General features: G+C 40.0%; 1 protein-coding gene across 7 annotated transcripts; it reads right to left on the bottom strand.

Moving 5' to 3' along the window:
- Positions 1-1,061: 1,061 nt before the first annotated feature.
- On the bottom strand, positions 1,062-26,849 carry NDUFAF5 (NADH:ubiquinone oxidoreductase complex assembly factor 5). Of its 7 annotated transcripts, none has more exons than XR_016216000.1 (12): positions 26,625-26,849; positions 24,491-24,531; positions 23,496-23,559; positions 19,392-19,439; positions 16,852-16,955; positions 12,978-13,017; positions 10,409-10,716; positions 5,425-5,485; positions 3,362-3,461; positions 1,742-1,825; positions 1,337-1,419; positions 1,062-1,173 (listed from the first exon to the last, which is right to left on the bottom strand). XR_016216000.1 is itself a non-coding variant. In XM_002710965.5 (11 exons), the coding sequence occupies exons 1-11, from the start codon at positions 26,847-26,849 to the stop codon at positions 1,081-1,083; spliced, it is 1,041 nt and encodes a 346-aa protein (XP_002711011.1). In that variant the 3' UTR covers positions 1,062-1,080. The 7 variants fall into 7 exon arrangements, 2 of the variants coding, with proteins under 2 accessions (XP_002711011.1, XP_089163468.1); XR_011380013.1 differs by having other exon boundaries at positions 10,519-10,716; XR_016216001.1 differs by having other exon boundaries at positions 10,519-10,694.
- Positions 26,850-26,882: the final 33 nt, after the last annotated feature.

Genomic DNA, 26,882 nt, shown 5'->3' with positions numbered 1-26,882 from the left:
AGCTGAGAATTGTTAGATAAAAAACTGGGGATGGGCATTTGGCCTACTGATTAAGCCACCAGTTGGGATGGCCACACTCCATATCAGAGTGCCTAGGCTTCAGTTCCAGCTCTGTCCCAAATTCAACCTCCTGCTAACATACAACCTAAGAGGTGGCACATGATGGCTGAAGTAGCTGAGTGCCTTCCATCCATGTGGGAGACCTGGATTGAATTCCTGACTTCCAGCTTCAGCTTGGTCCTGCCCCAGCTGTTACAAGCATTTGGAGAGTGAACCAGTGCTGAAAGTTCTGTCTCTCCAATTAGTAAAATAAAAATTAAAGGGGCTAGCACTGTGGCATAGCAGGTAAAGCCGCTGCCTGCAGTGCCGTCATCCCATATAGGTGCTGGTTTGAGTCCCGGCTGCTCTACTTCCGATCCAGCTCTCTGCTATGGCGGGAAAGCAGTGGAAGATGGTTCAAGTCCTTGGGCCCCTGCACCCGCGTGGGAGACTTGGAAGAAGCTCCTGGCTCCCAGCTTCAGATCAGCTCCAGCCGTTGCAGCCAATTGGGGAATGAACCAGCAGATGAAAGACCTCTCTCTCTCTGCTTCTCCTTCTCTCTCTGTGTAACTCTGACTTTCAAATACATAAATAAATCTTTTTTAAAAGAAAGCTATTTTCATTCTAAATGGGCCAGAACTTTAAAGAATCCACTGACTTGTTCCTGCCCGAAGAAATGACAAAAGGCCAGAAGCAGAAAAAAGGTACAAAATGTTACCATAAGTGATGTTTTCCCATTGAGCCATGCATGTATATATATTAACCTATCAGTAGCCTCCTCAAGAAATATTTTCTTTGCTTTTAGGCTAAATCTGCAATAAGATACCCAAATCACTGTATAACAACGTCCTTATGAAAACAGAAACAACATGAAACTGAAATGGATACTAAATACATATGTGTTATTAGGTCAACTATTTGAGAAGTCTGTTAGTAAATAGCTTATAGAATGTTTCTTGCTTCAAAATGTCACAGTTTTAAATGTGAAAGTTACTTACTTCTGATGAAAAATCTAGACTACATTAATATGGAATAAAATATTTATTGGGATTTTTTCTCCTGTGACATGAGGCTGTTTATTTTTCCTAGCTCTCCAAATGACACAGTTGCAGAACCTCTTTCAGCTGGCCTTGCCTGAAAATGAGAAAGATTAAAGATATTAGAAATAGATATACATGGCCCTGATTCACCCCCTTAACACTGACTTACATAAAAAAACACTCCACTGTAATAAGCTATAAAACAGAAACAGAAACATGAACCCACTAAGGGAAGGGATCTGTCTTCATAATGTTACCTGCGATTCATGGTATTTCCATCCTATCATGTAATAAATCTGATACGTAGCAGGTACTGAACCATCCTCATTTCCATACATTTCTGTAAAGACAAATTATAAAGTCAAAAAAAACACAAGAAAAAACACTTGTTCAATGGAAGTCATGCCTCCAAAGAAAAATGGATAACTCTATACTTATAGAATCTGAGAATACTTCACATGAAAATTCTTAGTAGTGAGACACTGATAATAAAAAAATGATAAACGCTATATGGAAAAAAATCCAGAGGAAGGACACAATATCTGATGATGCCTTAACAAAAAAAGAAAAAGCACTGGCAGTGTTAAGGGAATCCACGGGACGTGGCCCAGGTTCCTCACTGTGCCTCAGGTGGAGTGAGCTGGCCTCTGCATGGGTCTTACCTCTGTACACAGCTGCAGCCGCCAGCATTGTGTCTCGGTGCAGTAGTGCTTTTCTATTCCAAGAACAGTTACTTTCACCCATACCTAGAAATACAGCACAAGCAGTCTGAGAGAATACAGCAAATACCCTGAGCAGTTTAGGATCACAGATTTAACCGTATGTCATACATCAGAATACTCAACTCCAATCTCCAGTAGTCAGGCAAAATAACCTAACTCCCATTTCACTTTCAGATTACGGCAAAGCTTCCCTGTGATTCTGAAGCAAACCACTGAACCTTCTGGAACAACAAGACAGGAAAAGCAGTCAAATTTTAGGAGAGAAGCTCCATAATGCTTTGCTTGCCAGCAACAGTCTAAAGAAAGCCAGGTGGGCAAAAGCAAGGGGACTGGCCCGCCAGGGTGAGTCTTCAGTCTTGGCAAATGCCTTTCCATGGATGCCACATCTGACACTTCTTTTCACTGCTCTTTGAGGGAGGATGAGACAGTGCCACAATGCCTCACTCCTAAACCGTAGTAGGTATGGTAGTGAAACCTGGATGAGGGCTTTGGGACTCATGAGACAGCACCACAGCTACTGTAGTTAAGTATTTTCAGATTTTACTGACCCAGATTGGGAAAGAATGATGTGCTTTCTTTTCAGAGTCACTTCTCTTGTTTTAAAATTTACTTTTAGATTTCTTTACTTCTACTTGATGATTAAAAGCTAGGATAAATATCATTCTTCTAGTCATCAAAAATTAATAATGTGTTTGATTTTTCTAAAAAAAAAAAAAAATCCCATATTATGAAAGGCCACATTTAAAACTGAATCTCCAAAATTTGAATTTCAAACCCAGTAATCCTTTGTATTTATCCTGTATGCTAAGCTTCGCTACATGATCAAGTGTCACTTTCTTAATTTTGTTTTTCTACTTTTGTAAATTAAGAAACAAATAAGAGATTCCTAGTATTATTATTCTTCAATAATTTAAAAATAATCTACCAAAAGCAGTTTTACTAAAAACAATTAATAAACTAAACCTTTCTCTTCTCTCCAATCGTAAATAATTCCTATAATTCTCTAATGAATGTCTGCTACTAAAATCAATGAGCCACTTCCTCTGAGTACAACAGCCTCAATTCATGAAAAACAACAGACCCAAACTCATGGATTAATCATCATCAAGAAGAACATAGCTCCTGCTCTTGCAGCCATGGAACACCACAGTCATCCAGGTGGCCAGACCAGATGATCTCTGAGGGCTTCCGGTGCTAGCGTTTCAGACCCACTACTAGAAAATACTCTGAGTATCAACCATATCAAGTGAACAAACTGGAAGACTCTTGCTGATGACCACTATATCACTTTCTACACTCTACCTCGGTGTCCTGTTGCCATGGCTTGCTTATATCCCAGATATGGACAACACCATTGGAAACTATAATTACCTAACTTTTAAAAATCATTCTGGACTTCTAACCTTTGGGACTAAAGAAAAATCTAGCCAGCAGGCAACTGTTTAATACTCTCACAGTGTTTTTAAGGTTAAGTTCAACTTATTATTAAAAAACTTAATTTAATTATGACTTAGTAGGAACAATACTGAGTATTGTTTAAAGAAAAAGAACTGAACTTACCTTAAAATCACTGTGAAAGCCTCAAAAATTTTTCACGCTTTCATCAGCTGATAGGCAACTTGTTTTGTAAAATAAGGTCAATATTCTGGACTTTTTTTTTCTGTGAATTAATAATAATGGCAGCTTAAATGAGACACATAGTCAAGAAAAAAATGTCAACACAAATGTAACTGTAAACTGAAAACCAGCGTGAAGGTAACACCATTCTTCAGTTGGCAAAGCTGCACACCTGGAAGTCTCCCCAGCTGCTCAGCTCCATCCTTCATCCTATTACCATTCATTCAACCCTGTCTGCCTGGGACTTTTCCCGAGTAGAGTGGTTGCGATTTCAGGCTATGAATCAGGCTGCTTGACTGGATTGAAATCTTGGCTCTACCACTTACTAACCACATCATCTTGAAGAAGTTCCTTAACTTCTACCCGTGTCTCGGATTCCCCATATGTAACAAGTCAGATTAACCATGCTAGCTCTAGTCTTATCTTCCTTAGAAGATAATGCTTCCTTAAAAATAATGCTGGTGGGTGAGCTTTTCAACATTAATATGGTTGTCTCTCCTCTGTAAAGTTCTTTCAAGAAACCACAAATCTCACCCCCCAAAAACCAGAAGACTCTAATTGTAGGTCAGTCTCATCATTTCATTATTCTACACACTCAAGCAACACTGAGTTACCATCCAGTTCTTTTGTCAGGAGAGTAAAGCATGTGTATGTCCTCTGATGCCTGTGTGATTTTACACTAGCCATCTTGTCCATGTGGAATGCAATGCCTGTCCCCTCAAAACTACAACTACACTACTTCTTGTCAAAAGCAAACTCATTTTTTTTTTTTTAATTTTTTTTGATAGGCAGAGTAGACAGTGAGAGAGACAGACAGAGAGAAAGGTCTTTCTTTTCCATTGGTTCACCTCCCAATGGCCGCTGCGGCTGGTGCGCTGCGTCAGGCGCATGGCGCTGATCCGAAGCCAGGAGCCAAGTACTTCCTCCTGGTCTCCCATGGGGTGCAGGGCCCAAGCACTTGGGCCATCCTCCACTGCACTCCCGGGCCACAGCAGAGAGCTGGCCTGGAAGAGGGGCAACCAGGACAGAATCCAGTGCCCCGACTGGAACTAGAACCCAGTGTGCTGGTGCCGCAGGCGGAGGATTAGCCTACTGAGCTGCAGCACCAGCCTAAAAGCAAACTCATTTTAGCTTAGGTGCTGCTGCTTCTGCATAAGCTCCTAACTCCCTAGGTGGGATCAGTGACCTGTTCTCTTGGTTTCTCCATGTGCTTTACAAAGGATCTCATTTTACAGCTAAATGCATATGTCTATTTACCTCTGTGTGTCCCTTTCTCTCTACTAAAATATCAGCTGTCTGAGACCAGGAACTATATGTATTCACCAGTGGCTTTGTGGTTACACATGCCAGATGCTCAATACATGGCAAATAAATGAATATAAAAGCAACCAGGAAATGTTATTTTTGGTAAATATCATTTTACAAGTTATCTTTAGATAATTCCTCTAATCCTCCTAAGGACAAGAGACATGAAAGGCTAACATGCAGTTTTTGTAAAAGGCTTTATAGTCAAAACAAAAGCAGCAAAGCCTTTTTCAGGTAAATATTAGTAACGAGTTCCAGATAATACATGACCCATTTAAAACCATCAGATGAGCAGCTGAGAAGGTGTACAAAGCAATCTTCTAGGGGACTGGAAATATTCTATAACTTAGTCTGGTTAAAAATACAGGCACCTATACCTTTAAGATCAAAGCACCTGACTGAGTTTACACAATTACTTCAATGTTTAAAAACTTGAAACATACCAAGTACACAGTATAGGACTCTGGATTCAAATAATAACTCCAGATTCATGCAATCACAGATAAGACACTTAATTTCTTAAGACCTCAATTTGCTCACTTTTAAATTAGGATATGGAAAACCTCAGAAAATTGTACTGCACAGAAACTCCATGAAGATTTTCTGCTTTCTCCTCACCAATGAATCCACTATCTGCCATTGAGTGTGCTTTCAAAATATGTGTCTCAAAAAGGGTAAAAATATTGTTTAAAGTGCCTTACCTTGCAAATCTTCCATCAACTCAAACATTCCAGGATAGTTAACCTGAATTTCATCAGTGTCCTATGTAAAAAGAAAAAGTTGATATTTATCATTTTAAAAAATCCAGAATTGAAACAGGGCTGTAGAGATTATCTTGACCAATCTCTCATGGTAAGTGAGTAATCTACTTTAATATCCTTTATCAGTGTCAGCTGGCTTTTGCTTGATATATGAAAATCTCAAATTGCCAAACAAGAGTATTTCCCACTGTGAGAAAAATCTCCCTAAAATTCCATCAACTGGTTCTTGTTCTTTCCTTGGAAACAACACAGAAGAAATCTATTCTGGATGCTACAAACCTTCACCCTCTTCTCTAAGACTTTGAAAATTTTCCTAGGATATCACAGTTTTACAGGGTGGGGTGGAGAGGAAGGAGCTAGTCTTCTAGGCAGAATTTAGAGATTCTTACATTTTTTGCCTACATTTCCCTGTACAGAGTCATTATCAATCCTTCTCAACATCCGGGACCCAGAACTAAGCCAAATATGATCATCTCCAAGGATATTTTCATTGAAGTTTGAATAATGCTGCTTAACAACACCGGCTGAGGAAATGTGCATTCTGTTGACACCATGAGGCTTATTTCTCAAATGAACTATAGAGTGATGACTGCCCCTTCCATCTGAAGCCTGATGTAGGGGTTCACTGTTGATAACAGTGGTAGAGATCACAGATACACCCCAAATATCCTGGTGCTTCTGGACACCTCCTAGTCTCAAGCACAGATTTCTTCTGGACAAAAAAAGGAGAAGCCAGGCAGACCAGCTGCAGCCAGAATTGTGACTGGAGTCTGCAGGGCAATTCAGACTGACCAGAGTTACCTCAGGTGGGTTTGTTAAATGATACATCTCTGATGACCTTTGAGCAGCCGTCTTTGAACACACAACATATGTAAAAGTACGATTTGTTAGTGCGCATGCTCACAGGGCTTTCTTTCCGTATCTCCTTTCCTCTGCACCTATCCCATCACTAGGTTTTGTCTAATTATACCCCATGCACCCTCACTCTATAAATTCCCAAACCCCTTTCTGAACAGGGAGATAGATCTGGGTTTTTATTGTTTTTTTTTTCTCCCTCATCACTTTTTGTTTTTTAAGATTTACATATTTATTTGAAGGTCACAGAAACCGAGAGGGAGAGATAGAGAAAGAGATCTTGCAACTGCTGATTCACTCCTCAAACAGTAGCAACAGCTAGGCCTGGCCCAGGCCGAAGTCAGGAGCCAGGAGCCTCATACAGGTCTCCCATGTGGGTACAGGGGCCCAAGTACATAGGCCGCTTTCTGCTGCTTTACCCAGGAGGATCAGCAGGGAGCCGGATCAGAGTGGAGCAGCAGGGACTCAAACCAACGCCCGTATGGAATGCCGGTGTCGCAGACATCAGCTTTTTACCCACTATGTCATGTGCTGGCTCCTCTCCCTCATCTTTTTATTTTTTTACTTATTTTTTTATTTTTTGACAGGCAGAGTGGACAGTGAGAGAGAGAGAGACAGAGAGAAAGGTCTTCCTTTGCCGTTGGTTCACCCTCCAATGGCCGCCGCGGCTGACGCGCTGTGGCCGGTGCACTGCTCTGATCCGATGGCAGGAGCCAGGTGCTTCCTCCTGGTCTCCCATGGGGTGCAGGGCCCAAGCACTTGGGCCATCCTCCACTGCACTCCCTGGCCACAGCAGAGAGTTGGCCTGGAAGAGGGGCAACCGGGACAGAATCCAGCGCCCTGACCAGGACTAGAACCCGGTGTGCCGGCGCCGCAAGGCAGAGGATTAGCCTAGTGAGCCGTGGCGCCGGCTGCCTCATCTTCTTAAAAGCTGGTAAAAAACTTCTTTCTCAGAAGATTCAGCATCTGGTGTTTGTTTATCTAAAAGTTGTGTGTGTGTATGTGTGTGTGTGTGTGGTAAGGAGAATGTAGTGAGCCTAATGCTTGGCAGTGTAAGTAAAGGAAATATTAGCAATTAAGGCTTTAAAATCAGGAGTTTCTTATTAACTTTCAGCCACATCAGATCTCTTAAGATCTGATGAAAACCATGGACACGTTTTTTCCACATATGAACAACAACAAAAAAACAATTTTGTGTACGATGTCCTAGTATTAGATCTTCTAAAATTTACTGACAGGCCTGCTATAAATCCAAGAACTGACATATCCAAAGTACTTGAAATAGTATCTGGCACCCAAAAGGTACTCAATAAGTGTTTGTTGTAAAAGTAAATAAATAAAATGAAATAGAAGGATATGGATTGTAGCACTGCTTCTACTGGCAAAAAATAATTAGAACAAATCTAAATATCATTTATAGGGAAACAGTTAAGTAAAACTGTAGTACAATAAGCAACATGTGGAAGTTAAGGAGGACAAATATATCCACATTGATTTAGAGAACTCTTTAAAATATATTGTTACAAATTAAAAACAAGTTTCAGAAACATGTACATATATATATGAGTGTATATATAAAGAAAGGCAAAGTAATTCTTAAAAAAAAAGAAACTTAAACGTTACATGCCAAATTGATAATAGTAGCTACCACTACAACAGCAGTTCTCAAAGGGTGGTATGAGTCCTGGAGTCCCTGGGATTCTTATTATTTTCTTAATAATACTAAGACATTATTTGCCTTTTCCACCTCTTACTATACAGTGGTATTTTATAGAAGCTACAAGACATGTGATGTAGCAATAGAATTCAAGGCAGAACCAAGTATGAGAATTTAGCTCTCTTTCACTAAAGCATGCTAGGGGTCTTCAAAAAGTTCATGAAAATACATGCTATGAATAAATTCTGCATAGATTTAAAAAATTTTTGCACTAAAATAAATTTATTTTCAAATCTACTTTTTCATAAACTTTCTGAAATACATTAAAGAAATTTTTTAAAATGTAAAATAATGATATCCTTTCCATTTTTTTGTTTGGAAAATTACAGCTCTTTTTCATAAAATTAGGTTAACAATGGTGGGTATATTATTGCTATTTTTAAATGGATTAATAAATACTTAAACAATGTGGTTAATACTGAGATACATTGAAACACATTAAGAAAAGCCCTTTAAGGTCCTCAATAATTTTTAAATGAAAAGAAGCTTCCTGACCAAAATTCTGAGGACTGCTGCTACTCTCGGAAGACAACTAAGACTGTTGGGATTAAGGGGATAACAGACTTTCACTTCATCCATAGAGTTTATTTGTGTGTTAGTTAAATAATTTACAGTATATTTAAAATTACAGTGATCCTTCAATACACAACTGTATTAACTGCCTGAATTAACAATCCTTGTTTTCATTACAAAACAGAGCACTCATATGAAGCATTTTTCCAATTTTCAGCTGCTCAACACCTCAGAACACAGTTTCTATTGACTCAGTCATTTAAAAGTTTATAAAAGGTCAATCCCAGACACAGCTGTGAAGTGCTGCGGGTTGACTTCAGTTCCTAGCCTATTCTTCTAGGCCGTTGTTTCTTCCCTTTCCAACATCAGAGGTCCTGCTGGTCCATGCCCTTTACTTTCTATCAAAACAAGGAAGGGTATGACAACCTATTTTTGGTTAGTTGATTTTATGAAACATATTCACACTAAATTTCCACAAACAACCTCTAATTTCAAGCCTATCATTTTTAATCACACAGTGAGAAACTTTCTTCATCAAGGAATTCCAATCGCCTCTGATTAGGTTTAGAGATGTTTCCAGGCCTGAAGAGTTTGCAAAAAATCATATACAATAAGTCTACTCAACTGACCTCTGAAGAAAGTAATGATGTCCTTAGAATGATTCTGCTATCGGAGGGAGGTGGAAGAGGCAGTCATTACCTCTACAGATAACTCCCCTTTGGAAGCCTAGTCCTGCAAAGTGCTAGAGTAGAGGGCTGGGAAGGAGAAAGGTAGAAGCTAATATTTATTGAGCATTTACCATGGCTCCTGTGTAACATACCCTTTATCTTATTTAAAACTAACAGCCACCTGAGGTGAACAGTATTTACATGTTTGGAAGAAATGAATGCTTGGGGACAGCACTGTGGACAGTTAGCAGGGCTGTGCCAGCATCCTATATGAGTGGCAGTTAAGAGTCTTGGCTGCTCTACTTCTGATCCAGCTTCCTGCTAATGCACCTGGGAAAGCAGCAGAAAATGACCCAAGTCCGTGGGCTCCTGCACCCATGTGGGAGACCTGGAAGAAGCTCCTGGCTCCTGGCTTCTGACTGGCCCAGCTCCAGTTGTTGCAGCCATTTGGGGAGTGAACGAGCAGATGGAAGATCTCTCTCTCTCCGTCTCACCCTCTCTCTATAACTCTGCCTTTCAAATAAAAAAGACTTATATTTCAGAAAAAAAGAAAAAAAAGGAAAATAAATGAATGCTCAAAGTGAAATAAATGACCCAAATTCCCCTAGCTTTAAATGGACAGCGTCAGGATTGACGTTACACTTAACTGGCCACCAGTGCCCTATCCCGTCACAGCGCCATGCTGACTCCATGTTTCTTCTGCAATGACTCTATATGAGCAGAACACATCCTACCTTCTCTAACCTTGATCAAACCACCCGTTTTCATCTCTGCTTCACATAGCATTATTTCAGCCAAGGGCTAGTGGTGGAAGCAGTACTATAAATGCCCCCATGTATCCCATTTTTTTCCTATCATCTGGAATGCTCTAATTCCTATCATATACTCAAAATCTAGATTTGAAGATTCTGATGGATTAGTATGTTTATAAAACAGTCTCAATTTAACATGGTATTTTTTTTTTTAAGTTATTCAGGTAACAAACAACTAAAAATTTCACATTCCTACTTTATGTCAATCAAGATGGGTGTATACAAAACTAAGCATGGCTAAGAGCTTTTCCTTAAAAAAAAAAAAAAAGACGAGGAAGAGGTTAAAAAAAAAAAAAGATGAGGAAGAGGTTAAAAAAAAAAAAAAAAAAAGAGGAGGAAGAGGTAGGGGAGAAAAATACCTCAAATCTTTCCAGAGTACTATGGATATATAATTTTCTATCTTGAAAATGAAAAGAAGCTGTTTCTATAATGTGCAATCATCAGATTACTTGGTTTCCTTGACAATTACCACAGTCAGTGTATTGAAGCCAGCTCTCCCGAGTAGATGTCCCAGGTCATTGACAGCAGTGAAAGGAGAAACATGTGGAGAAAATCCTCCTTCTCTTTCTGTTTCTGCTAACTGTAATGAACATCGAAGCTCATATAGTGTGTCGCCTCCAAACATTGCACCAATAAATACACCATCTGGTTTTAAAACGTAATGAATCTGTCATAAATACAAGACAACAAAACCATTCAAGATTTTACATATAGAAATGTTAAATCAACATTTTATAACTACCAATCTTATTTTGCCAAGCAACCTAATAAATAACATCTAAATAAACAACTGTCAGAACACGATTGCTGTATAATGTATTTGTAAAGAGAGACAATACTATCACTATTAACTCTAAGAATATGCTGGATATTTTCAAATTTTACAATAGACACGACCCACTCTTATCATCATAAAAATATTGAAAGAAACAATAGTTTTAAATGTGATAGATTTAAAAAAATCACAACCTTTCCCATACCTATGCCCTCTGAAGTGTCATTTTCTAACAACTCCTATTGAGAGATGGAGTCTTTTTTCCCTCTTCTTGAATTTAGGCTATCCTTGTGACTTGCTTTGACCAAAAAAATGAAGTAGAAATAACAGTGTATCAGTTTCAAGCCTAGTCCTCAAATAGCCTTGCATGCTTTGACCTGCTTTCTTCTGGTCACCATGTTATAAACAAGCCTGAGCCAGTCCAGCAGAGGAAAGAGACTGAGGAGCAGCTGTCCTCAGTCCATCCTAAAACAGACTATTCTCAACAATGAAGACCACTAGAAAAGGTAGACTCTAAAGAAAACCAGAATCAAAATCACAGTAGTCTAATCAAAGCCATCTTAAATTTACATTGATTATGAAGCAAATACAAAGCAATATATAAGCAAACAAACTGCAATATCTTTGTTTCTCTCTTCTGCTCTTTTACGATTACTTCCCTTTCCTGCCACCGAATAAAGTACCTAAGATAAGTCCTCACTTCTCTGCAGCCCCCTCTACCTGACAGGGCTTATCAACTCCCACAATTTCATGAAGGTGACTTTCCAATCTCAATCTTTTGCCTATCTTCCCAGAATTCTAAACTCATCTTCAACTGCCTTGCCCATGGACATCTATGTCTCAGCAAACTCAGTATCCCCACTCCCTCCACATGAAAAACACCTCTTCTTTAACCAAATGCCCTTTCGAATAGTCATATTTCTGTTATTTACTATTTTTATTCTTTTCTGATCATTAACATCCCCCCAACTTTCGCTAATTCTTGCCCCACTATCCAAATTCAAAACTTTGGGTGATAGGGCCAGCACTGTGGCGTAGCAGGTAAAGCTGCTGATATGAGTGCCAGTTCAAGTCCCAGCTGCTCCACTTCTGATCCAGCTCCCTGCTAATGGACCTGGGGAAGCAGCAGAAGATAGCCCAAGTACTTGGGCCCCTGCACCTACGTAGGACACCTGGAAGAAGCTCCTGGCTCCTGGCTTCAGATGGGCCCAGCTCTGGCCATTGTGGCCATTTGAGGAGTGAACCAGTGGATGGAAGATCTTTCTCTCTGCCTCTGCTTCTCTGTAACTCTGCCTTTCACATAAATAAATAAATAATTTTTTTTAAAAAAACTTTAAGGTGAGCTTTTTTTTTTTTTTTTTTTTGACAGGCAGAGTGGACAGTGAGAGAGAGAGAGACAGAGAGAAAGGTCTTCCTTTGCCAGTGGTTCACCCTCCAATGGCCGCCGTGGCCGGCGCGCTGCGGCTGGCGCACCACGCTGATCCGATGGCAGGAGCCAGGTACTTATCCTAGTCTCCCATGGGGTGCAGGGCCCAAGCACTTGGGCCATCCTCCACTGCACTCCCGGGCCAGAGCAGAGAGCTGGCCTGGAAGAGGGGCAACCGGGGACAGAATCCGGCACCCCGACCAGGACTAGAACCCGGTGTGCCAGCGCCGCAAGGCGGAGGATTAGCCTAGTGAGCTGCGGCGCCGGCATAAGGTGAGCTTTGATTCTTCGCTTTCTTTGATCTTCAGATCTAACAAGCCATCAAACTGTTGACTCTTCTTCTGTAGAGTCCTAAAATATTTTTCTTCATTTTAACTCCTACCATTGCCTCCTTGGTTCAGTTTCTTATGCTCCAACCATTAAAACAACCTCCCTTCAATTTAACTGACTTCTCCAGGCATGTTTTCTAAGAAGTAAAAAGAAGAAGATATCTTACAGGGTTACTTAACACACATACTCATATTAAAAAAAAAAAAAAAAAAAAGAGGGGCGTAACCATGGGTTAAGCTGCCACTTGGAATGCCCATGTGCCATATCAGAGTGCGACTTCAAGTCCCAACACCTCTGCTTCTAATCAAGCTTCCTGCTAAATGGTTTGTGAATATGGAGGCACCTCTGAATTTCTAATAATAAAACAAAAAAGTAGAATTAATGTAAGTTTCCTCACCTGTTCAAGTGCTCTAGGAAGGTCATTCACCCAGTGCAAACTAAAATATGAAAACATGTATATGTTTTAGCTGAAAATTAGTATAATTAATATCATTATTTATATAATGATAAGATACAAATATGGTTTAATTTTGAAGTCTGAAATTGCATACTAAAACTCACTGATCTTTTCATACAGGTTTTAAAATAATAAACATGTCTGGGGGAAATCTTTCAGTCAAAGAAGATAATTCTTCATGCCAGTTTATCACTTTGTTTAAGTAAAAATATCTGATTTGATTATCTAAGTATCTTCATCTAAATAAAGTATAAGTCATTTCTACTCAGGTGTTTCATCCAAAGAGTGGTATACTAAGATCTTATTTGATGAAAATGATGAAAATTAGCACCTAATGACATATTCAAAAGGGTTTATCAATTAAATCCAGTAAATAAACCACAGAATATAGTATTCTAAGTCTTACTTTCCTAGGAAAAATTAAAAATCATAAGCAGATATAAACTTTTCCAAAGGAAAACAGTATTATTCAGGGCCAGCACTGTGGCGTAGTGGATAAAGCTGTTGCCTCAGTGCCGGCATCCCATATGGAAGGAAGCCAGTTCGAGAACCGGCTGCTCCATTTCCAATCCAGCTCTCTGCTATGGCCTGGGAAAGCAGCAGAAGATGGCCCAACTCCTTGGGCCCCTCCACCAACACGGGAAGACCCAGAGGAAGCTTCTGGCCCCTGGCTTCAGATCGGCACAGCTCCAGCTGTTGCGGCCATCTGGGGAGTGAACCAGCGGATGGAAGACCTCTCTCTCTGTCTCTCCTTGTAACTCTTTCAAATAAATAAATTTTTTTTAAAAAAAGGAAAAAAATCAGTATTATTCACCAAAAGTGTAACTCAGTGGGCTTTCTAATAAATAACATCCCACTTCTTGTTGTTGTTAATATTTTATTATTATTTTTAGAACAGTTTTGAGGTTCACAGCAAAACTGAGAGGAAGGTAAAGAGACTTCCCATAAATGCTGTATTCTCACACACATACAGCTTCCACCATGGTCAAACTTCTCTGACAGAGTGGCTTATTTGTTAACAATTCATGAACTTACAAGGACTAATTATCATCGACAATCCACAGTTTATATCAGGGCTCATTCTTGGTATAATATATGCTATAGGTTTGTACAAAAACCTATATGATATGTGCCCACCATTATAGTATCATGAAGAGTAGTTTCACTGTCCTAAGAACCCTCCGTCCCCTGCCTATTCATTCCTTCCTCCTCTACTAACAGCTGGCAACCACTGACCTTTTTCACAATCTCCAGAGTTCTATATTTTCCAGAATGTCATAGAGTCACACAGTACAGTCTTTTTTTGGGTTGGCCTTTTTTACTTTGTAATATGTGTCTAAGTTTCCTACATGTCTTTTAATGCCTTGAGAGCTTATTTCTTTGAGTGCTGAATATTCCATGGACTAGAAATACCAGATTATATATTCAAACACCAAAGGACATCTTAGTTGCTTCCACATCTTGACAATTATAAAAAAAGCTGCTGTAGGCCGGCGCCGCGGCTCACTAGGCTAATCCTCCGTCTTGCGGCGCCGGCACACCGGGTTCTAGTCCCAGTCGGGGTGCTGGATTCTGTCCCGGTTGCCCCTCTTCCAGGCCAGCTCTCTGCTCTGGCCCGGGAGTGCGGTGGAGGATGGCCCAAGTCTTTGGGCCCTGCACCCCATGGGAGACCAGGATAAGCACCTGGCTCCTGCCATCAGATCAGCGCAGTGTGCCGGCCGCAGCGCGCTGGCCGCAGCGGCCATTAGAGGGTGAACCACTGGCAAAGGAAGACCTTTCTCTCTGTCTCTCTCTCTCTCACTGTCCACTCTGCCTGTCAAAAAAAAAAAAAAAAAAAAAAAAAAAAAAAAAAAAAGCTGCTGTAAGCATTTGTGCGCAGGTTTTAGTGTGGGCATAAACCTTTGGGTAAATAACAAGGATCATGATTGCTGGATCATATGATAAAATAGCTTTAGTTTGGTAGGAAGTGCCAAATTGCCCTCCAAAGTGCCTCAAATTATCTTCCAAAGTCAGTGTACCATTTTGCATTTCCACCAGCGATTAAAGAAGGGTTCCTGTAGCTCCACATTCTTGCCAGCATTTGGTATAGTTAGTGTTCTAGATTTTGGCTATTCCAATAGGTGTGTAGTGTATTCCACGTATTTTTATGGCAATAAAAAAGATGAAATCCAAACAAAACCTGAGCTCTACACACCAAAATATAAAAGATCTCTTGAATTTACTTTTGACACTCTTTATTGTCTCCCAGAGTATAATTATGTATGATTATTTGTGGAGCAACAATCATATTTTCAGTGTCTGCAGAGTACAGTCAAGCCTTCCTGATAGTGTTGGCAGTTCCAGGGCAGAACTGAATACCCAGTTCAAACCGTACTGTGAGAAACTCCCATTTATGTTTCCTAATGCTTCCTGATAATAAATACCTTTAAAAATAATGAGATCCTATGATAAGCCCTATCATACTTATGAGGAAACTAACAGCAACAGAATTAACTTACTTGCAAATGGTAAGCAGATTAGTTAAAGTTAAAATTTGGGTTCTGACTTCCTGCCCAGAGCTCCTTCCTTTAAACCAAAATTCTGGTTTTTATTTCATTACAGAATGTGAACATGTTTTTCTAAAAATTTTCAGCACATATACAAAAAGCTAGGAAGAAATCACAACTCACTGAGGAAGACAGCAGGGGTAATCAACTCTCCTACTTTGCCTGGGACTGAGGTTTTCTGGGACATAGGACTCTCCGTGCTAACACTGGCAAAGTCCTGGGAAAACTGTGATGATTATCACTTTAAACACAACTATCAGAAAACCTCTGAAACAAAATCGATTTGACTATAAGAAGAAATAAGATATCACAAGAATATTCTATTTTTTCTATAGACTGAGTTCTTTGAGGACTAGGTCCCTGTCTGAATTCATGTTTGTATTCCTCCAAAACATCTAAATCAGTGCCACACATATTATAATTTATTTAATAAATATTTACAATACATGTTTGTATAATAGATGCAAAGGAACATGGTAGAAAAGAAACAAAAAAATTAACACTGAGGACCACATTTCTGTGCAGAAGAATTAAACTTGAAGGAAATTTCAGCATTCCTTTGTTTCCAAGATGAGTTTATGATACAACTGCTCTAACATTTGTATACCGAAGCCATCAATATCAATTCCAAAATAGTAAGTTACATCAGGGAGGAAAGCCCTCTATCACAAATTAGCTAAAGCAAGTTGTACAAACTTGTAGGAAAAGACAAAAAAAAAAAAAAAATCTTGAGACTACATCATATTTTTTCCTCTAGGGAGCAAAGAATCCATTAATTAAGAGAAATCTTATAGTTCATAAACTAAAAAAGCTGGTTATGATTTTAAAAAAGGTTATTAAGGAGACGGCACTTGGTACAGGGGTTAAGATGCTGACTGGGATACCTGCAAACCATATCAAAATGCCTGGATTGAAGTCCTGGCTCTATTTCTGATTTCAGTTTCCTGCTAATGTGCATCCTGGAAGACAGCAAGTGTTGGCTCAAGTACTCAGGTCCTTGCCATAGGGGGGAGACCCAGATTGAGTTCCAGAGGATGAAAGATCTCTTTCTGTCTCTTCCAAATGAATAGAAAAAAAAATACACTCCTCTAAATTTTAGCAATAAATAAAATAAAAAAGTATTCCCAACATAAAAAAATTTTATTAAGAATATTTCATTACCTACTATTTTGACCTCATAAGAATAAAAACTATAAAAAGAATAAAATGTTATGGCATAAATTATCTATTCACAAGTATAACATATGTGTTTTTAATGGATTACTTACCTTAAACTGCTAACCACAAGGTCAAATGTATTTTCTCGGAAAGGAAGGAATTCTTCATCAGCTAAAACGCTGACAGTAGGAATTTCTGTTTCTAAGGAATTTTTCTAATGGTAAAAAAAAAAATAAAAGATCAAAAACATTTATATAGTTGCAATTAACACAATCATTGTTCAACTTAAGGCTGTATTTATTTGTAGTTTCTATCAGGTAAAAAAGGTGGCATACAGAAGGCACTCAGAAAATATTTTATGACACTTAACATCAGCCAGAAAACTGGCCAACTGGTTGGGAAAATATTATCAGGATTCATACCTCACACACACAAAAAAAAGTCCCATAAAGTTGAAGATTTCAGTGAAATAACTGAGGTTATTAAGTACTAGATGAAAATATAGGGGACCCTTTCTATACTGTTAAATTTAAAAAGTCTAAGAAAAAACAACTCAAAAGCTAGAAACTACAAAGGAAAGACTGACATATTTAATGATAAACTAATTAAAAACTCTAAAATCAAAAAACAATGTAAAAAACAGGGAAAATACAACAAACATGATTAAGAATTAATAATCCCTGCTAAACAAGCTCTTACAAACAACTTAGAATAACATGTGAAGGGTAAAATAGATGAAGGACAAAGTACAGGCACATCACAAAATTATTATAGGGGCTGGCGCTGTGGCGAAATGGGTAAAGCCTCTGCCTTCAGTGCCAGCATCCCATATGAGTGCTGGTTCGAGTCCTGGCTGCTCCACTTCTGATCTAGCTCTCTGCTATGGCCTGGGAAAGCAGTAGAAGATGGCCCAAGTCCTTGAGCCCTTGCACCTGCATGGGAAACCTGGAAGAAGCTCCTGGATCCTGGCTTTGGATTAACACAGCTCCAGCCATTGCAGCCAACTGGGGAGTGAACCAGCAGAAGGAAGACCTCTCTCTTTCTCTCTGCCTCTTCTTCTCTGTCTGTGTAACTCTGAATTTCAAGTAAATAAATAAATCTTTTAAAAAATTATTACAAAAAAATCACAAGAAATACCAGTTGCGGCCAGAGCTGTGGGGTAGTAGGCTAAGCCTCTCTCTGCAGCGCTGAATCCCATATAGGTGCCAGATTGTGTCCCAGCTGCTCCTTCTAATCCAGCTCTCTGCTTATGCCCTGGGAAAGCAGTGGAAGAAGGCCTAAATGTTTAGGCCCCTGTACCCATGTGGGAGACCTGGAAGAAACTCCTGGCTCCTAGCTTTGGATAGGCCCAGCTCTGGCCACTGCAGTCATTTGGGGAGTGAACCAGTGGATGGAAGATCTTTCTTTTTGTCTCTCCCTCTGTCTGTCTGTAACTCTATCTCTCAAATAAATAAAATCTTTTAAGAAAAAGAAAGAAACTTACAGGGCCGGCACCTTAGCGTAGCAGGTTAAGCTGCCACTTGCAGTGCCAGATCCCATATGGCAGCTGGTTCGTGTCATGGCTGCTCTGCTTCTGATCCAGCTCCCTGATAATGTGCCTGGGAAAGCAGTGGAAAATGGCCCAAGTACTTGGGCCCCTGCACCTACGTGGAACACCCAGATGAAGCTCCAGGCTCTGGCCTGGCCCAGCCCTGGCTATTGTGGCCATTTGGGGACTGAATGAGAAGATGGAAGAATTTTCTCAGGCTCTGCCTCTTCCTCTCTGTAACTCTACCTCTAAAACAAATAAATCCTTTTTTTAAAAAAGAAACTTAGAAATGAGTATTAATGAATTCATTAATTTTATTACCAAGAACATATGCACAATTAGAAAATTAAACACACGGCTGGCACCGTGGCTCAATAGGCTAATCCTCTGCCTGCGGTGCCGGCACCCGGGGTTCTAGTCCCGGTAGGGGCACCGGATTCTGTGCCAGTTGCCCCTCTTCCAGTCCACCTCTCTGCTGTGGCCCGGGAAGGCAGTAGAGGATGGCCTAAGTGCTTGGGCCCTGCACCTGCGTGGGAGACCAAGAGAAGCACCTGGCTCCTGACTTCAGATCAGCGCGATGCGCCAGCTGCAGCGCGCCGGCCGCGGCGGCCATTGGAGGGTGAACCAACGGCAAAAGGAAGACCTTTCTCTCTGTCTCTCTCTCTCACTGTCTACTCTGCCTGTCAAAAAATAAAAAAATTAAAAAATAAAAAAAAAAGAAAATTAAACACACAAAGTTGCTTTATGCAAGACTGTCTATGGCAGTGTTGGTTATTGAGAAACAACACATAAGTGCCTTTCAACAGAATTTAAATAAAAAACTAAGGATTATACATATTAGATGGTACTCTCACACATATACAATATATACTGACAGAAAAAATGATGTTCTGTTAAAAGTAAGGAACATTAGTATAATACTATGCATATAAAATTATACACAGGGTGGCAGACAGTTAACATCTGCAAAGATGTAGACCAAATGTCATTAGCAGCCCCTCAAAGTAGTGGGAGTAGCGGTGATTTTTCCCTTTTCCTTTATGTTTTCTATACTATAACACACTTCATGTGTGTTATATTTAAATCCAGGGGAAAAACAAATTTCCATTCAAAGACACCTACCAAAGCATTTTCTGCAATGTCTGCTTGGAAAAACTTTCCAACAGTTTCCTGCAATGGAATAATTAAAGCTGATAAGAAGATGCAAAACCAAAACAAATACACCCACCCTATAACAAATAAATGGATAGGATTTCTAAAGGAGAAAATGATAGTTACAGATTTATTTTCAGTTCTGTTAGGATATCTCTCTGTATAATACCAGTATAATATATACCATTATATACATTTCAATATATCCAGCTAACCAACCCTTCATTTCACAGATTTAACTATATTTAATAAAACAGAGAACACAGATGTGCATGATTAACCTCCTTACGTGATTCTCCTGCTTTAGGACTTCTGCATCAACTTCTCTATGCAATGCTATGCTGAGGGCTACTTTTCCCACTCTTGGGCCACAAAGGACCTGGAATGAATTCCTTGCCTTTTAGTTGTTCACTCAGATTTTACAAAGAATAATGACACACAGACTTGCAGGTAGGGCTTAAGGGGTTTCACTTTACCTGCTTCATCCTCTCATCCTTCCACCAGCAAAGGGTACTGCAAGATTTCTGTCCTAGATTAATTTTTCACTCAGCTCTCTTTCCTCCAGGATCCTGCTCTAACTCCATCTCTACCAACCTTCATTCTATCTTCTCTTTTCCTCACCATACAACAGAGACAAAGCCCTCAATCTTGAAAAAATCTCCTCACTTCTACATACTTCCCAGTTGATTCACTTATAATCCACAATTCTAACTACTAAGGCCTTTCTGTGCAGTTTCCTGTAATCTAGCTTCCCTTCCACTGCTTTCCAAAACTGTCTTTAAAGATCACAAATGGGCTCCTGCACCAACTAAAACAGTCTGCTCTTAGGGCTCTCAGTTCTGCTTCACCTGACCTCCCTGAAGTACAACCCTAGGGGTGGTCTCCTAGAAACTCCTTCAGTATATTCTACTCTGGCTCTCCTCCTTTATTAGAGAAGTCAATCCTTTTTATTCCACTATCCCTGCTTCATAAAGAACATCTCTGCCAACGGTTTAGAAAGAATATACCCTATCATAAAACCCCACCATTACCTGGTCACTGCTGATTACCTGAGGGCAACAGGTATGCAAGTAAATGTTTTAATACAAACGCTCAAAAAATGCAAAAACAGTGTCTGAATTGTAATGTTTACTGATTTCCAATGCAAACTACTCCAACAAGATGGACTGTGTGTTAACTATCATGATGTTGCTAAATGTAGAGTTGGGAAGAGATGTACACAATTGGCTCTCATGTGAGGGTGAACAGTTAAGCCAACCAAACTATCTGTTCCTGTCTCATCATGTGAAAATTTGAACTAAGAGACCTAGAGAAAGGAGGAGAGGGTCACAGAGTCAGAAGAGCATAAAATCATTGTGGTTTAGGAAGAGGTGTGCTAGGAAGTATTTAATAAGTGGCTCTTGGTTGGGGATTGATTTGTAGCGTTTGAGAACTTACATGGTGTAAGTACTTTCACCATGGCTGATTTCAAGCTATCAACACAGCGTCACTGAACATAGAGTTGGCAACAGCTGTTAATAATCAGCTCTTATGGACTGGTATGAGCTAGCTTCAGTTCACTACTGGTTGTGGGGTATTCATATGGGAGCCACATGCACTGCTGAACATGAAGCAGAATCTACAAAAGAAAGAGGGCAACACACATAGCATCCGTGTAATCCGAGAGAGCAGGTGAACAAAATGGATGCTGTTCTGATGTTTCAAATTCTCCTCATAAGGCTTGGCTCTACTTCCAGACCCCTGAGTTGCCTAAAAGGCTCTGTGTACCAAATGTTGCTGTATTTAAAATGACTTCAGGGATGTCTGCATCTTATAATAGTAATAATTAAAAAAAATTTACTAAGACACTGTCTATCTCACTACTCACAAAATCTTTGTTGGTTCCTCCTCATTTTCTCATCCTTAAATATACTCCTGGAAGGTTCTTTTCTATATTCTTGCCCCTAGAGTGTACTTACTCATGACTTTCATTGCCACCATGGACAGGGACTTCCAAATATAAACAATGGTCTCCACTTTGTCACTTACTTATCTCACTTAATCCTTCCAGCAGCCTTTAAGATGGGCATTAGTGCCCACATTTCACAGAAACTGAGGTATGGAGAGACTGGGTAAATGGTTCATGGGCACACAAACAACAAGTGGCGGAGCTGAATCTTGAACCCCTATATGTTGAACTTCGAGTGAGAGCTCCTAACCTCAACACCTTGATTCCAGTTCCACATTTTCAACTACCTGCCAGACATTAACACCAATATAGTTCACTGTCATCTCAGATCAGACACAAATCTGAAATAGGAATCATCCTTTGTTCCTCATTGCTTCCTTAGCTCCTCATTGCACCACTTCTCTAGTATTGACTTTTTTTTTTTTCTAGTACTGAAGTGCCTAGAACTTTAAGGTTCTCTTGCATTTACTCATGTAATAGCCATTTAATAAATCTTCATTGTGTGGTGTAGGTACTAGGAATTTAGTAGTGAATAAAAATGAGCGAGTCAAGTAAGAAAAGGCAGATACCAAATAAACAAGCATATATCAGGAGTTAGAGTTCTATGGAAACAAGTAAGGAAACTACTCACTGGAACAAAGTAGGAACTATTTTAAAATAAAAGAGTCAGGAAAGGGATCTTTGATGAGAGGCCATTTGAGCAAAGACCAGATAGAGGTGAGGAACTAAGCCACATATTGGTATCACGGAGGAAAATACAGAGAACAAACATAATGCAAAGCCCTTGCCTGTTGGAGATACAACATGAGTGCAGGGTTGCTGAGAAGTAGGGAGTAAGAGGAATGAAATAAAGTCAGAGAAATGCTGAAGAGCCAGCTCACTGAAGGCCTTAAGGACAAGGACCCTGGGTTATTACTAAGTTTGATGAGAAGCCAACAATTCTGAGCAGAAGACTAACAATGATTTTATTTGTGATTTATAAGGGTTACAAGTGAGGACAGGCTGTTAGGGGCAAAGGTAGAAGCAGGGAGACCACTGGCAAGAGATGATGGTATTTTGGACCAATACAGTAACAGTGAAGATGGTAAGAAGTGGCAGAGTTATAGATCTACTTTGAAATCCAAATAATATTTGCTAATAGATTCAGTGTGAGAGGACAGGACACAAGAGAAATCAATGAATACGATTTTGGATGCGAAAAACTAGAACAATGGATTTCTCCTGCCAACGACATCTGATCAGTCATCTCGTTTTCTTGATTCCATTAGGTCTCTCTCATACATTCCATCAACTATATCTCTGACCCCACTCAGGTGACAGCAGGTCTTTATCTCTCATATAGCCTCTGAATTGATTTGCTTCTCTATCCTGCCACTTTTTCAATCCTTCCTGTCATACTACTTTCAAGTTAGTCTTCCTTAAGCATCACTCTATCACACCTTAGAGCATCCTATCAGCCTTTTTCCTACCATGCTCTGATTTCTAAAGCTACAAACTACCAATATAAATTCTTTGAAATCCCAGGTAAGATTCTTTGCTCTGAGATTTGACCTACTGATTTTTCCTTTCCTTAACTTTTGTTGCACATTAATGCGTGTGCCATTTCTGTGGTATTTACTATTATTAATAAGTGTTTGGGAGCCTTACTCCCTCCTCCTCACCCTAATCAAGTGTATGTTTTTACCTAAGTAAACTTTATATAGAAATCCCACTTTAGTCTTTGTGTCTATCACTGTGTCTTACATACAGGGGCCAAGAGAACAAATGGATGTCTTTACAGTCTGAATCAGAAATGAAGAATAAAATGGTAGGAACATTAATAAAGGAAACTTATACAGAAAGATTTCTAACTACCTGCTGAAATTAATATGCCTTCTAGCTAAAAGTGTTTGCTTAATAACATATATGAACATTACTCTGATTTTCATTGCAAATTTTCAAGTGTATGAACAAACAAAATACAACTCACATAGATTTAAAGAAATTACCAGTAGGGATACAAGATAAAATTATCTATTAGCAGCTTTAATATAATCAAAACCGAAATATGATCCAAATTGAATTGATTAACGAAGTCTTTCCTTAAAATGTTTTGTTTCTCAAAGTAAATTATCAAATAGATATACCTTATTCAAGTGTTGTGCTATATAACCTCTTCCACAGCCAACATCCAAAGCAAGGGGGAAATCTCTAAAAAAAGATACACAGAAATTATGCATTGTCTGAAGTAATACAGCAAATAAAATAATTAAGAACTAATTTTTCTTTTTTTTTTTTTTAAGATTTATTTACTTATTTGAAAGGCAGAGTTACAGAGAGGCAGAGGCAGAGAGACAGAGAGAGAGGCCTTCCATCCACTGGTTCACTCCCCAGGTGGCCTCAAAGGCCAGAACTGGGCTGATCCGAAGCCAGGAGCCAGGTGCTTCTTCCTGGTCTCCCACATCGGTACAGGGGCGCAGGCAGTTGGGCTATCTTCTAGTGCTTTCCCAAGCCACAGCAGAGAGCTGGATGAGAAGAGGAGCAGCCGGGAGTAGAACCGGTACCCATATGGGATGCTGGTGCCACAGGTGGAGAATTAACCTACTGCGCCACAGCGCCACCTCCTAAACTACGTTTTTGTAATAATAGAATATTACTGCAATGATATTTAGATTAGCATTTTTAATAATTTAATTCCAAAACGTTAATGTTAGTTTAAGATATGCTTTTAGCCATAATCACAGATTCTTTCATGTATTTGACTGTTCTGCTTAGTGCTATAACAAAGCAGTTGTAAAATACAAATGGATTTATATTTAAGACTTCTCTTATGAAATCACAAATGATCTAAAATTTTAGTGAATGATTATAATAGCTATCTTTCAGATCTTTGAAATAATGTAACTAATGAAATAAATGAAATGCATTGCCTATTTGCAACAATGAAGCACCTTTTTTACCTTACAAAATTAACTCTTCCCAAGACTTGGAAACACATACATCCAAAATAAACTCATTCATTTGTAAGGATATATCTAAAATATGACTAAAACAGTTTGTTGATTTTATATTATTTTACATTTTCTCACTTGAGTATTTCTCCAAAAGTTCATTGTATGTTATTATGATAAATATCACTTACCTGGCTACGTCATATACACGGTCTGCGATGCGACTTCCAACCTAAAGGATTACAAGAGGCAAGGATGTATATAAGTTAAGCTGAGTACATTTTTTTGTTTGAAAGGCAGAAATAACAAAGAGTTGGATCAGAAAGTACAGCAGCTGAGACTCAGACGGGTGTCTATACAAGATGCCAGCATTGCAGGCAGAGACCTAACCCTCCATGCCATAGCTCCGGACCTACACTTAATAGGTTTAACAAGGAAGCAGTACAGCAACATACAATAACCTATAGGTTACTTATGTTTCAACATGATGATAAGTACTTCCTTTACCCTTTTCCTATTTCACCACAGCAACTTTCTCCTCAAATCCAGGACAGAGTATAATAAAATATCCCCGGAAACAAATTGAGGCAAATAATTTAAGAAAGCAATTACACGAAATCAAGACTAACCATTCTCAAGATATTTAGCTTTTGGGGCCGGCGCTGTGGTACAGTGGGTTAATGCCCTGGCCTGAAGCGCCGGCATCCCATATGGGTGCCAGTTCTAGTCCCTGCTGCTCCTCTTCTGATCCAGCTCTCTGCTATGGCCTGGGATAGCAGTAGAAGATGGCCCAAATTTGAAAGTTCAGATCACAGGTATGTTTGCTTTTTGGGGTAAAGCAGGGTAAGAGCTCAGGTAGAGTCTTCTGCCAGAGGAATCCATTTTGCACATAATTCCTAATGTGACTAACTTCTGCATATTATAGAAAGAAATCTCATACACTCTATTTATTTATTCTAGATCTGCACATTGGCAAGGCCTCAGTCAAGTTGTAATGCAAGCACTGTTTTTTGGAGAAGAGAAGCTAGGACCTCACAAACCCTTCTGGAAGAAATCAGCAACTGGCAGGATCAGCATGCTACAGACACCATGCCTTACGGACAGCGTACAAAATATTTACTGGTAGTTAGCTTTCTATCTCTGCAATAGACATTAAAAATCTCTGGGCAACTGTCTCATTCAAGGCTCCCTGAGAAAGATCCATTGTCAATCACGGGTCAGGCATAGGAGCTCAAAAAATGTTGTTACATTGGCTTAAAAGAGTTCTTACACTTGACTCCAATTTTGCTCCACTCCAGAAGAATCATTTACTGAGGGCTGAGATTGGTGATATGTCCAGAGTAGAGACCCTCAGTCCATAACCCACCTGGGCAGAAAGGACAATGCCTCTCAAACTGGCACAAACAAGCCAGAGATCTGAATTTGATCTTCCTAAAACTTATATCAGATCACATCATTCCACTGCTTAAAGCCATTCAAGTACCTCAGCATCCTCTAAGAGCAGTGCTGTCCAAAAATAACAAAGCCACGTGCATAACTTAAAATTTCCCAGTAGCCAAGTTACATAAAAAAGGTAAAAAAAGAAACGAGAGAAATGAATTTTAATGTATTTTATCTAATCCGACACACTAAGGCTACCATTTCCACATGTAGTCAATACAAAAATTGTTATTGAGCTATTTGATAAATCTTTTTCATACCGAGTCCCTAAAATCCAGTGTGTATTTAATACTTAACAACACATCTCAATTGCATTAGACACATTTCAAAAGCTGCCTATGGCAAACAGGTACCATTCTAGATGAACGACACAGGCAGGAAAGAAAATGCAAAGTCCTCATTCCACAGGTCCCTGAAGATTTGGGCCAATTCTGAGCCCCTCCACGATCGCCCTCCCTGGAGCTTCACTGCAGACCTCCACAAGATCTTTTCCACCTCAGCGGCTCGCTTTGCCTACAAGCCCTTTCACCGCCAATTTCCCAAGCGCGTCCTCCGCCCGACCATGGCGGTCACTAGACTTCGCTTCCCTTCCCTCACCTTACTCATACAATAAGATCACGTATCTCGTCCACGATCTCTCTCTCATCCCCAAACCCCAACGTATGAGGGCAGTGGTCTGGCTGCCCCGGTCGCAGTACTGAGTGAGTGAGAGAATGAATGAACAGAAAGCACATTACAAATATCAGAGTCCAGCATCTCTGCAGTCATACAGCAGAGGCCCAGAGAGGCAGCGCTGCCGCTCAAGGTCAGCCGGCGACAGGGCTTCGCTCCGGACGCGGACACAGGCTCGGAGCCGTCCCCTCCCCGGCAAGCCCGCGCGCTCACCTCCTCCTTCAGGTAGTCAAACTTGATCGGCTCAGGCTGCCGGGCCGCCCAGTTCTTCTGTTTCCTCTTCAATTCCCGATCGAAGATATTTAGGGCTCCGGGCGAAGTGCCGCCAGGGGAAGAGACGCCAGAAGCCACTGCCCTGCTTCGGCTCCGATTTTCTACAGAGATCCCCGCGGCCCGAGATCGCGGCCACAAGCGCCGCAGCCCAGCCCGCAGAAGCATCTCCAGCGGCTACGCCACTACTACTAGCCCGGG

This window comes from Oryctolagus cuniculus, chromosome 11 (genome assembly GCF_051225735.1).
Source record: "Oryctolagus cuniculus isolate XC-2025 breed Fujian yellow rabbit chromosome 11, ASM5122573v1, whole genome shotgun sequence".
Classification (NCBI taxonomy): Eukaryota; Metazoa; Chordata; class Mammalia; order Lagomorpha; family Leporidae; genus Oryctolagus; species Oryctolagus cuniculus.
Note: the sequence above shows the minus strand (reverse complement) of the source record. Positions and strands in the feature narration are given on the sequence as shown.